At 38.2% G+C, this 13,920-nt stretch overlaps 1 protein-coding gene across 1 annotated transcript in view; it reads right to left on the bottom strand.

Moving 5' to 3' along the window:
- The window catches only part of LOC131129542 (neurexin-3b-like), a 340,697-nt gene that overhangs the window by 148,761 nt on the left and 178,016 nt on the right, over positions 1–13,920 (bottom strand). Inside the window, exons 20-22 of the mRNA XM_058073250.1 lie at positions 13,246–13,419; positions 11,723–11,749; positions 9,901–10,020 (exon numbers count right to left, since the gene is read on the bottom strand). Coding sequence (XP_057929233.1) covers positions 9,901–10,020; positions 11,723–11,749; positions 13,246–13,419 — 321 coding nt within the window. The remainder of the gene's footprint in view (positions 1–9,900; positions 10,021–11,722; positions 11,750–13,245; positions 13,420–13,920) is intronic.

The raw sequence follows: 13,920 nt of genomic DNA, 5'->3' as shown, positions 1-13,920 counted from the left end.
TAAATCCTACCCCTCCATCTGGTACTTTTACAATCAGTAACTGTTACATTTGTTCACTTCCTGCTTTCCTAATATGTTTTAAGGTGTTTTTTTGGGGTGTTTTTTATTTTTAAATTTTTTGTCCCGTACCGAAGTACAAGGTGACATGACCATACAATGACATCATGGGTACCATAGTAAGTGTCAATATAGTGATATATATAGCACATCATGACTGGTTCAAGACTCTTCATCCTTGTATTTAGCAAACATCAACTACTTGTATTGTTTCTTGAATTCGCTTATCGTTGACACATAAAGCAACTGCGATGCATTGTAAGTGAAGCCAAATGGGCCTTGGTACTAGGAGCCGATCAGCTATTGATATTGGTTCCGTATCTGCAAAATCAACCTGTATCTCAAATCTAGTCTATAATCCCACGATTAGAGCCCACCTAATCACAACAACAGCGGATCCTTGCAGATTTAGCAAGAAGCAGTCAAATCCCGATATACACACAATTACACGAGTACCACCTGTAAAGTGTTGCGTAATGAAGTAACTTTCTGCTGACACATTTACGCATCGATGTCAAAGAAAAAAAAACGAGTTGTGAACAAGATGGGCTGTGAAAAAAACGGAGTCCAGCATTAAAAGTGAGAGGCTGATAATTAGCGGGAAACAATGATTACGTAGACTAGGGTGTCTGGTCCGTGTCACCAACACTAAACTGATAGAACTGTTAGGTCAGATATCACTTTTGGGACAAGCGTCATTCCCAGCTTGTGTGTGTGTTTTTCTCCTACTAACACAGGAAGCACACCAACCACGGTAACAGGAAATTATGCAATGTGTTGTCAGAGTAGATTTGCTCTAAATAAACTTTTTTTTTGGACCAAAAAAAACGATGCTTGTGTAGTGCTTGGGCTGTGAAGGTACAGACGAAGGGTTTTTTAGCACTGGCATTGCACGTCACCTCATCCGGGCTTGCCTTCATGCAAAGAGGGAACTTTGTGGGCATTAAATATCCAAAACCTCCTGCTGGGGAGTGAGGATGATGTAATGGCGAGTCACTATTCAAAAACTTTGAAATTGCTTTTGACGCACACAATGAATGATGCAGGGAAAAAAAAGAAGAAAAGGTTTTAAAAATAGCCACAACTGTGTCAGAATACAAGATTGTACAGAAACAATCATAGCTGCAATTTACAGTACAGTGGATATTTTTTTGCCGTTAATTGGTTCCGGGTCACTCTTTTTTTTACAAGATATGGACTCCATCCGACTTTTCCAATGCAGCAGAAAGAGTATTATTTACAATTGGAGGTCTTTACAGACCTTTGCTGGAACTGTGACCACTATTGCAGCATCTCAGCAGGTACCAACTCCACTTTCCTCTTTGATCCATGCACGTCTAAATTAGTGTACTGGGGCTGGAGATAGGAGGGAAGGTTATTGTTTGTACTCGCTGATGCAATTGAGTGCAAAGTGGGAATGCTGTCTGCCGCTGACAAATTACTTCTATTTGGGTGGCCTTTGGAAAAAAAAGCGTCCGCCACCCTGCACCCGCCACAAGTGTATCAACCTCAGAGGTAACAAGAGAAGGGGACTGATGAGATGCTGCCTTTTGATTCCGTCCATTGTTATGGACCAGGTAGACACACACACACACACACGAGCAGAGCTACATTCACTGGCACAGAACAGCTTGATATGCAAGACATACAAAGGGAAAAAGGATTGCCACAGTTGCATTTATAGCGTGCAGGCTGTGCATCTTGCAGTATTTCAATCTCCAGGTAAAAAAAAAAAACAGCATGAAAAAGTATCTTTCAGTCTGCCAAAAAAAGCATTAAGCATTCTCCTCCATCTCCTAACCGCCTGAACTCACACTGAGCATTCGTACTTTGGCCAATTTGCTTGTTCGATTACTTCTATACTGCTGTATTACTGCAATATTGCAATACTGCAAAATTCTGTTACTACCTCAATCATATTTATTTTAATTTTATAACAACCCAATACAATACACTCATATGTGACTTTACTCATCTGTATACACCAGTCATTATTTGCATTATGACCTATTTATCAATGCACTAAAATTAATATATTTGCAATATGTCTGCTCCTTCATATGCTCCTGTGCAATACTATGTGTACATTTTGGATATCTTGTATATATCTTGTTAATTTGTCTTTTTTACTCTATTTTTATATACTTTTTTTTTTAAACTTGACTACTGCACTGAAAAGGAGAAGCTCTCCAATCTCGTTGTACATCTTGTATGACAATAAAGGCCATTCCCATTCCATTCCAATCCAATATACCTGACTTTGTAGCTTATTTGCAGTCTTATTTCAGACCTTGCAAGGGGAAATCATGTGCATGGGCGTACCCCGGTTAACAGATTCCAATCACGCAGAGCTTGATCACAGAACAGAACACTCATGCTATGTCGAATGGGTCACATTTAGGGGTCCAGTCGGCCCAGGGACGCTACGAGAAGTAGAGTATACCCCCCCCCCCCCACTCATGTTTTAACTGTGTATAAACAAATGAATGTTGTATTTTAACGTATCTTTTACTCTGTTTACTTGCTTTTATTCAACTCCATTTTTCTGTAAAGTGTCTGAGTATTTTGAAAAACGCTATACAAATAAAATGTATTATTATTATTATTTATATTGACATTCTTCTGTGATTTCAGATCAACATTTGCAATGAAAGTTCAATTGTCCACCAACAACACAATCCAGGTTGAAGTGGGGAAAAGCGCCTCACACTCTTATTAAAACACACATAGATGGAATCATAGTGCTTCCTGTTTGTGTCACATAGCATGCAACAGTGGTGTGTTCATGGTCAAATGTCAAATCATGAGTGAAAAATAAATACATACACATGTAAAAACCTGTATTATCACCCATTTATAAATTATTACCGACTTTCAAAATTATTTAAATTATTTGTTAAATTTGTGCAATTTACTGTTTATGTGCAATGTTGTTCATATTTGATGTCATCTATTTATTGACCACATTATTTTTATTTTTATTTATTTTTCATGAGCCAGGAAACGACATTTCGTTGGTAATTTCATTGCTGTGCAATGACTATTAAGGTGATGCTCATCGTAAAAAGCAGTATCCATTGTACATTTCCATGCCTAAAAAAAACAATAAGACAACACAAATATATCAACGTTGACAGATGTCCATCTACTCGTAACACCTGACAGGTTCCTGCCTTAAATCCAAGTTCAGGCGAAGCATTCAAAGTATTGATTGGATAATTTCTATTCGTAGTCGGCGCTGCTGAAATGTGCACTGAACAAAAAGTGTTGATGGATGCGTCTATAGCACGGCGCTCAGTCAGCGAGGGGCAAGGCGGCCCCTGGGAATGCTCCGGCAGCCTCAAGGTTACGCGTCCTGGCACCAAAACAGATGGACGCCCCTCACTGTAACGGTCTGTAATACGTGGAGTTCAATCATTCCCTTTCCTGCTCTCTCTCTCTCTCTCTCTTCCGCCATCACAATACGGTATCTCTCCTGCTTGCTCACAGGGGCTGAAAATCAGCGACAAATTGCACTATATGTTTCGGCAAGCAGCTGTTTTAATGTATCACACTTCTGCCTTCGGGGAACGTACACACAACACTGGGAATGTCAACATTCTGTGAATGGAGCTAACTTGGATTCTTTCTCGGAAATCCTTCATTGGAGTGATATCAATCTCCTGTACACCAGAGGGTATTAGGATACCTGGACAGTCATTCATAAATTCATTCTTTGTACTGCTTATCCTGTTCCGGGTCAGTGTAAAAACTCAATTCAAAGCAAGATTGAATACTGGTACATGAAATGAAGGTCAAAAATAGATATTTTGCATCATGTTGTGTTATTAATACACCATTTTTAAACACAACATGTCCTTGTTAGCAGCCTATTAGCTTGCTAAATGCATGGAAACAGGAAGCGGAAGTCGGCTCTATGGTGTTCAATGAGTGATTGACAGTAGTTCTCAGCCGACTGACAGTTACGCCACAAATAACTGCTTTTCTTTCGATCAGGGCTGCAAACTGTACTACAGTATATGCATTTCAATTTGTTTTCTGCATGTAAAACTACAAAAAAAGAATATTTTTGTTTTTTTGGAACAGATTCATTGGATTGGATTGGATTCAATTAGAGTGTGTTTTGGTTACAGTTCTTCTGGAATGAGCTAATGACGCTAACCAAGGTTCTGCTGTATTACTTCAAATTAATTTAAAATTAATTAATTCAAAACTGTATTAATTCAAAATTAATTCACAAAATTCAAGCCCGAGGACAGACATTTAATCTAGAAAGCAAAGTTAATCGAGTACACAGAGAAAGCAAGTTCACCGAACTCCCAATCTAATGTCATATCACTCAATCCATTGAATTGTTCATCCTCGGTGTCTCTACTTATATTAAAACTTGCTAATGTTCATGCCATCAGTATGAATTAACATTTAAAAATATTATTATAAATATATATTTAAAAGTTGCAGGACCAGCTAACATATAGCATATAGGTACAGATTATACAGATATAGCAATGTATCTCATATTGCAGCAAATAGTACTTCATAGTCATTCATTTTCTACCGCTTATCCTCACAAGGGTCGCGGGGGTGCAGGAGCCTATCCCAGCTGTCTTCGGGCGAGAGGCGGGGTACACCCTGGAGTGGTGGCCAGCCAATCACAGGGCAGATATAGACAAACAACCATTCACACTCACATTCATACCTATGGACAATTTGGAGTCGCTAATTAACCTAGCATGTTTTTGGAATGTGGGAGGAAACCGGAAACCCACGCATGCACGGGGAGAACATGCAAACTCCACACAGAGATGCCCGAGTGTGGAACTGAACTGGGGTCTCCTAGCTGTGAGGCCTGCACACTCACCACCCATCGCCGTGCAGCCCGGTATTTTATATTGTTGGTCAAAAATGATATTTTTTCCACTGTTCTTCCTCTTTTCACATTGGACCATAGCCCTGTGGGAATGAAAACTCTGCAGTATCATATACATCCACATTTACAGCCTCTCTGAGCAGGTCAGTGACACATCGACTGACACAAGCGACATCTGGTCTTATCACCGTTATATGATGCAGTGGAGGACGAGCATCATTAAGCCTCATCGACCAGCAGGAAGGCAGCTTATTAGACGCCCAAGAGGAGGGCACGGTGCCATACTCGTAAAGACAGGTGACAAAATGAGGACGACATAGCGAGAGGTGCACAACTTGTTTCCGTGTGCTTTTACATGGGGTGGATGTGATGCAACTCTAATCTTCCATTATTAAAAGCTGCGAGAACTGTATCACAAATGATGCCTCGGGGGGGAAAGATCATGGCTGACCGTGCCAGACACTAATTTAACAATCGCATGTGATGACATAATCATGTACAGTAATCCATTGCCGCTTTGCACTTCTAACTTTGCTACTTTACTGTCACGGTTTTTCCAAAATAGATGAATAAATCATGCTGTTTAATGGTTGGATACAGCCTATTATTGGTCAAAATATGTTTGATATTTTTGGCCTATTTTAAGTATTTTCAAACATAAAAATGTCCAATGTCACAAGCAGCCTGGGCTAAATGTATATGGCTAAATTTGTGTCGGAGTGAAAGTTTTATTTTTATTTTTTAATATTAATTCACAAAATTCAAGCCCAAGGAGGGCTCGATTAAAGATTAAATGTCTTTAATCGAGCACACAGAACAACCAATTACTAGTAAGCAAGTTCACCAAACTCCCAATCTCATTTCCTTACATTCAATCCACTGCATTGTTCATCCTCAGTGTCTCTACCTATATTAAAACTTGCTAATGTTTTTTTTCAAACTAATATTAATTCACAAAATTCAAACCCAAGGACAGACATTTAATCTAGAAAGCAACGTTAATCTAGCACACAGAGCAACCAATTACTAGTAAGCAAGTTCACCAAACTCCCAATCTCATTTCATAACACCCAATCCATTGAATTGTTCATCCTCAGTGTCTCTACCTATATTAAAACTTGCTAATATTAACCAATTTAATATTAATTCAAAAAATTCAAGCCCAAGGACAGACATTTAATCTAGAAAGCAAAGTTAATCGAGCGCACAGAGCAACCAATTACTAGTAAGCAAGTTCACCAAACTCCCAATCTCATTTCATAACACTCAATCCAACTCAGAGTGAAAGTCGGAGTAAAAGTTATGCTCGAAATAAACATGTTTTCCCTAATGAACGAGGAGTCTTTTGGTAGATACCATGTCTATAGAGCCCTAATAATCTGTGTGCCTTGAAAAATCATCAACAATGGCCATGGAGGGATGGCCTTTGAAAAACAACTGGTATTGAATGAGTTAATAAGAGCACTACGAGTTGTCGTGAATTTTTTTTTTTTTTTTTTAAATAACTATGGAGAACGGTCTGATTACTTGCTAAATATAGCAACAAACTCACTCCTCCAGCTCTGCTATTCTCTGGCAGCCCGGGTGCGTTATGATGCGTTTATGAGCGCGAGTAAACAGGTAGTGCCAAACGTATTTGCGGCGAGGACATCATATAATACTGTAAACACTACGAAACGGAATCCGTGATGTCGGCATCAGCTTACTGGTACCCATCTTGGTTGGGTGCGCTCTCATCCTGTTTGTTTACCACGTCCCTGACTGGGGAACAACGCTGTGACCTTTGCAGTGATAATTCTCTTACGTAAGTTGAGTAATTGCTCTGGATGTGGAAGACAAGAGAAGTGCCTGCTGCTCTTCTAGTCTTTGCCCCTCAGCTCCGTTGTGCTTAAATGCAATTCTGAAGTAGTCATGGAACCTGACAGAGGTTCTTGTAAAAGTAATATATATATATATGTAAGAAAGAATAGCAGAATAATATTGAGAAAAGGCGATGGATATGCAGTGACAGACAGACGGAGATAAGAATCACAAACGCGGCCAGCCAGAACGCAGCAGGGTGAAAACGCTATCAAACAGTCCACCATATAACCCCCTTTTGAAAGCTGAGCTGGGCACAACATGTACCTCAGAGATTGTTCTAGTGGCTTCTGAGTCAAAAAAAAAAAAAAAAAAACGTACGGGTGCAAAAGAGCCCCTTTATGTCTTGTTCCCATGAGTGAAAAACTCACAAAGAGCCGTCTGAAAAGGGTACACACAAGAGAAAAAGAAAATGGCTCTTGGCTGCCGGGGTTTTGCCTACCTTTGCCACCTTGAGTACTCTCGCCTGCTAGGACGAGGCCGGAGAGCTTTTACTGGAAAAAAAATGTTCACTGGATGAAGAGAGTGAGGAACATAGACAATTACTGCCATTTGCTGCCAGCTATTAGAGAGGAGGAGGGGGGGGGGATGCTACACCCCAACACTGCTAATTAGAAACTCTCTCAAAGCAATGTGCTCACTGAGTAAAAAGAGAATACACGCAAGGCGAAATACGGCTTATTTCTTGTGCGGCTATTTCCAATGTACTGTGTGGTGTTGCATTGATATCGTACTGTATTGGATTTTATCAGAGTTTGGGGGGGGGGGGTTCACGGTGCAGTATGTCCAGATACCGGATCCACAGTGGAGATACACTGGAGATGGGATGGGATGGACACAAGAGGCAAAGCAGTGGAGGAAATCTGATTTCATGCTCCAGGGATTGCATCATTCTCTCCCTGCAGTTGGGGCAGCATGAGTTGGTGCATATGGATGCACTGCCCCCAAGTGGTGACGCTATGCACTTACATCAGGCCATGCAAAAAGCCTTGTATGTATTATCTTATTATTTATTTACTTATTTTTTTTAATTTGAGCCTTTTTTTAAACATGTTTTCTTTGCATTACCCCAGCATGGACTGTTTTCTCACCTCGAAGGCTCTGCAGCATTCGCTGTAGAACAACCAGGTTTAGAGACAGCTACTTCCCCCTGGCCATCAGACTGCTCAATGCCAAATAAGCCCCTCTACCTGCCCACACGTGCAACCAAAACTTTAAATTATTGTTATTTCTTCAAAATTATTTTAATTATTTGTACAAATTACTGTTTACGCTGTACATTGTTGTTCATATTTGATGTCTAAATCTATTTATTCTCCACACAATTATTTATTATTTATTATTACACGGGAGCCAGGCAACGACATTTCGTTGGCAATTTCACTGCTGTGTTGTTGTGCAATGACAATAAAGAAAGTCTATGAATATTGGCAACCATCAAGTCTCAGAAGACCCTCCCCCCCAATTTTGACTGTACAGTCCAATCTTTCATAGGCAGGGTCTACTACATTCATACATTAATACATCTTTGTTCAATTCTTTATTATTGTTCTGTAATGGAAACAAGCTACACTCGTAACCAAGGCAACCAATCAATACATATTTATCTTGTGCAATACCCTGACCATGTGCAATATATTAGGTATAACAAGCTTGATTTATTTATAGTTTTATACTGGTATGATTCTGTGAATCCGGTAAAAAAAAAGTGTAAATGTGATGCTCCTGAATGCAACATCTGATACAGTATGAACACCCCACTCTATCAACACATGCGTGCACACCTCTCTCATCACTACATGAGAAGCCAAGGTGATTCCTGGCTGCCAGATGCATCACAGTATTTCAGGTTTCAGGTGAGAGTGTGTGACGAAGGCTGTGTAGAACACATTTGAACAATAGTCGGCAGCAGGATTTCCAGTTGTAGCACATACATAGCATCTGGGCAGGCATAATTGCAACTCTTTCTGCACAATCCAACATTATACAGCACTAACATTTTGCATGATGTATTACTGATTATGCATAAAAAAATATTTTGGGACAAGTCAACATTTCCACTTGTCAACTAAAACTACCGTATTTTCTGGACTATAAGTCGCTCAAGGCCAAAAATGCATAATTAGGTAGAAAAAAGTCGCACTGGAGTATAAGTCGCATTTTTTGTGGGTAATTTATTGTGTTTATTTTATGTGTTTATGTAACAAACAGTTTTACGTACCCTAACTATTTTGTTTTTTTTCATGGCAGTAAGAGTAGTCTCCGATTTATACTTGTCCCTATTTGTGTTCTGTCATTCTCAGTTGTCTTTGTAAGCTAACTTAAATATTGAATTGTTAAGGAGTAGGAGATATCGGTGCATAAAAGAAAAAAAAAAAAAAATATATATATATATATATATATATATATATATATGCGACTTGTACTCCAGAGAACCTTATTAACAAAAAATAATAATAAAAAAAACATATATATATATATATATATATATATATATATATATATATATACATATATATATAAAATAAGTGTGTATATATTTTTTTTTCATTAATAAGTCGCTCTGGAGTACAAGTTGCAGGAACAGCCAACCTATGAAAAAGAGTGCAACTTATAGTCCGGAAAATACGGTAATTAAGCTGATAAAGCTGATAAGATTCATTATTCCATGATGAAAAACCCGATGCTCTTTTTAAACTATATTGCCAACCTTAACACCCCAACAGCAGTGGCTCAATTCCAATACTTCACTTCTCTCAGACAAATAATTGCTAGCTCTTCCGCACTTCGACACCTCTCCTGTTTGCATGTTGTTTTCACCTCTAAATGCAGCCTACAAAATCAATCCTACTGAATGTAGGATTTTCAATACTATTTAATGCAAAGCAAGGTCAGGTCAAGTATCTCCTGAGCTGTGTAACCAATCCAGATGCAAATACCTCAAAATATAACATATTCCCATATATATCTATTTTTTTATTGTCAAAGCCCTCCATTGTCAAAACACTGAAGCAACCAGGTTAAAAATGACGTATCCGATGCGTTTAGCATCAACAGAGTGCAGCATAAAAGCGTAATCAGGGCTGGTAAAGTATTAGCATAGCGGTACTCACGGTCGTTGCAATGCGTCCCTGAATAAGACGTCATCGAGCAGTCGCATGTGAAGTTCTCCCACTGCTGGATGCACACGCCCATGTTGGCACAGGAATCCTCCTGGCAAGTGGTGCTGGGGCCTGGGAGAGGAAGGAAATGTTGAGGCCTAATATTCGGAATAAATGAAGTATATGAAGAAATACATAAATGAAGAAAACAATGTCACCACAAGAAGACTTGTTAAGTTAAAAGGAGAGGATCCTGAATATGATATTAAGATATCATATCACTTAGAAGTTTAAGTGTAATTTTAATTTTAAAAAAATAAGCTTCCTGGAGCAGAACGTCATCTTGTGGTGACACTCAACATCTGAGATTGTGTTTCTGTGCTAGCGGACACGCATGCAGTTTTTCTCCATTCCAACATGTAGTGCTTGAAATAAGTTTTAGCAGAGTAAAACTTACACTGCATTCCCTCGTGAACAAGCAAGACAATACATTCACTATACGTAGACGTATTACATAGTAGCTACGGACGTGTTCTCACCAGAATTTAGAAAGAAATTTTATAAATCATGCTAAAAAGCAGCTATTTTCCAGCAACAAACCACAACAGTAAGCAATTGTGTTAAAAGTGTGTATTTATATGTATAAGGATATTTGTATAAGGATTGACCGATACATCGACTGGCCGATATATCGGGCCAATATTTACGTTCTTTACTTGAATCGGAAATGCATATGGTTGCATATGGTTGAATATTTATTCATTTTAAAGTCGATAATGCCGTTTAAATGTGTGTTTAAGAAAGCTGAATCCTACTGTGTTCAGTGTTTACATTTCAATAAATATTTGTTTAAATTTTAGACCTGTAATATTTGTTATCATTGTCATTTTTTCATGTAAATTGAGAGAGCAAAAGCAGTATCGGCCACAAATATCGGCCATCGGCTAAGGGTGATGGAAAAAAAAATCGGTATTGGCCCGAAAAAAAAACATATCGGTCAATCCCTACTAATGTGTATGTTTTTTTTTTACATACAAAATCATGCTCAATTCTTGTGAGAACAGGCTTTGCTCCAAGATCTTACACAGTCAACATTAAGAGCATGAGAAAAAAAAAAAAAGTACATATAAAAGTGCATATTTTCCAGGATGCACTTTAGCCGGGTGGAAAAAGTATTCAAAGTCAAACTGACTCTCTGTACATGTACAAACGCTGTGCGGGAATGCAGATTGAAGAATTCAACTAGCATAAGGGCTAAGACATAAACACAAGACCCTGACAGAACCCATCCTGATAACAGCGTAATGAATAAACAATGACATGAAATAAGACAAACAGCATTGAGGAAGACATTTAAAAGTGTGCCATCTGAAAGTGCTTTGACTGTGTAATGGATTGTAGCAGCGGTCAACCAGGTAACCCCCCCAAAAAACACACGTGGACAAACACGGTATTTCTTAAAAGGTGTTTGGGGATGTGCAGCAAGGGACTCCTTACTCTCTGAAACATAATGCTTTGTTTATGTTATGATAAGTCACTTTATATATAAATAGTCCAATTTGTTTTATAATAGTAGGTTAACATTAACAGAGAAACAGAATGCAAAAAGAAATCTTGACCAAATAGAATAGGATTACTTCTAGCAAGTACACACTCCCTCATCCCCTTCCTGGAATTGCTTTTTTTTATTTTATTTTATTTTTCTCTCAGAGAGCAAGTCATCGCTGCTACGCTACACTGGGGAACACTATCGCCATGGCGACACCCATGATGCATTACACACTGCAGACTTTCAGGCAAGCAGGCCTTGAAGAGGCGGAGTTTAACTCTCTACCTTGCAGATCGGCTTTGGTGAAACCAACTTTGTAACAGCAGAAGAAAAAGAAAGAATAAAATAAATGAAATAAAAAATATATATATATATATATATATATATATATATATATATATATATATATATATATATATATATATAAAGGAAAAAGAACAGAGCGGAAAACAAGTGTACAAGGTTAGTGAGGGACCAGCATTGTTTAGCATCAATGTCACATTGAGAAGCAGTCCTTATCCTTATCTGACAGTGTTTTTGTTTACTAGTTCAAATATTAATTTGAAAGTACACAGATAATACTAGCTCAAAAAAAGAATACATGAAACAACTCGTTAGTTATGATTGCTATGTACAGATGGTCCTTGGTTTACAATATTCCATAGTATCATCAATAAATTAACAGTATGTGCCTGCTCTACCACATCAACAAAAAATCATCATCATCCCCGTGTGGCAGTGCGCCAAAGAAAAGGAAAGCCATCGCCATAAAAAGCTCAAAGGAAAATGACACGCCCACCAATATTGGCCACACTTTCCGTCCCAACCGCTTAACTATTGCGACCATTATAAAGGATTGAGGCTGCACAGTAGTCTAGTGGTTAGCGTGCAGACCTCACAGCTAGGAGAACAGAGTTCAATTCCACGCTCGGCCATCTCTGTGTGGAGTTTGCATGATCTCCCCGTGCATGCGTGGGTTTTCTCCGGTTACTCCGGTTTCCTCCCACATTCCAAAAACATGCTAGGTTAATTGGCGGCTCCAAATTGTCCATAGGTATAAATGTGAGTGTGAATGGTTGTTTGTCTATATGTGTCCTGTGATTGGCTGGTCACCAGTCCAGGGTGTACCCCCCGGAACCCTTGTATGGATAAGCGGTAGAAAATGAATGAATGAATGATGTTTTGTTGTTTTGCAAATTTGGAGTGGTCAGACCAGAGCAGGAGGGGATAGAAAAGAAGAAAAGGGAGTGGATTTTTAGACAAAATGTCTAAACAACGATGCCACAACGATGCTACTCCCGTTTCCTCCCACATTCCAAAAACATGCTAGGTTAATTAGCGAGTCTAAATTGTCCATAGGTATGAATGTGAGTGTGAATGGTTGTTTGTCTATATGTGCCCTGTGATTGGCTGGTACCTTGTCTCTCTAGCTGGGGTAGGCTCCAGCACCCCTGTGACCCTCGTGAGGATAAGCGGTAGAAAATGAATAAAGGATTGAATGCTAATGAATGATAGGGGGTCATGGATTCAGTGCGCTGTTACAACAAGATTTGAAAAGATAACCCAAGGACCACCTTTAATACATACAGTACTAAATCTGAACGTACGTTTGGATATGGGTAAAAGTATTCCCGGTATTCTGGTAAAAGGAATTCTTATTTAATAATGACTACTGTTCACAAAAAATTACAAAAATGCAAATTTTCTTCCAGAAATGGAAAACATAAGGACGTAATATTAAAAGTACAGCAGGCAGCTTGATAGTGTATTATGATTTTTCTTTTTTAGCCCTTTTCTCAACACAATACCTTCGCAGCCCCGTTCAATCTGCCCACTGCGGAAAAGGGCATCGCTGATGAGGTCTGGCAGACGACCGTTGAGGTCAACTGAGGCCAAACAGCCCTGAAAGCCTTCACGAGAAACCACCAGCTTCGGGAGGTTGTGGTACATGTTGGGGCCCAGACCTCCGATGAAGAGATCACCTAAAAAGGAAGACAACAAAGACAATTGGTCATAATGTACAATAGTCCTAATAGTTGTACTAGTAGTACTGACCTAAAATGTACACATGTGATACAAAGAGTTATTTATATTGGGTATATTTTACAACATTTGGTCAAAATTAGCCCTGGACTATACAACCTAACTCAGAGGTGATACTAGTAGTGAATCCCTCCCTGCATGGTCCACAAATTTGCACATTTTTTATCAATATATATATATATATATATATATATATATATATATATATATATATATATATATATATATATATATATATATATATATATATATATATATATATATATATATATATATATATATATATATATATATATATATATATATATATATATATATATATATATATATATATATATATATATATATATATATATATATATATATATATATATATATATATATATATATATATATATATATATATTAATAAAACCCACCATTTTGTGTTTATAATCTCC

This window comes from Doryrhamphus excisus, chromosome 1 (assembly GCF_030265055.1).
Source record: "Doryrhamphus excisus isolate RoL2022-K1 chromosome 1, RoL_Dexc_1.0, whole genome shotgun sequence".
NCBI classification, from domain to species: domain Eukaryota; kingdom Metazoa; phylum Chordata; class Actinopteri; order Syngnathiformes; family Syngnathidae; genus Doryrhamphus; species Doryrhamphus excisus.
This window is presented reverse-complemented; position numbering and strand designations above follow the sequence as displayed.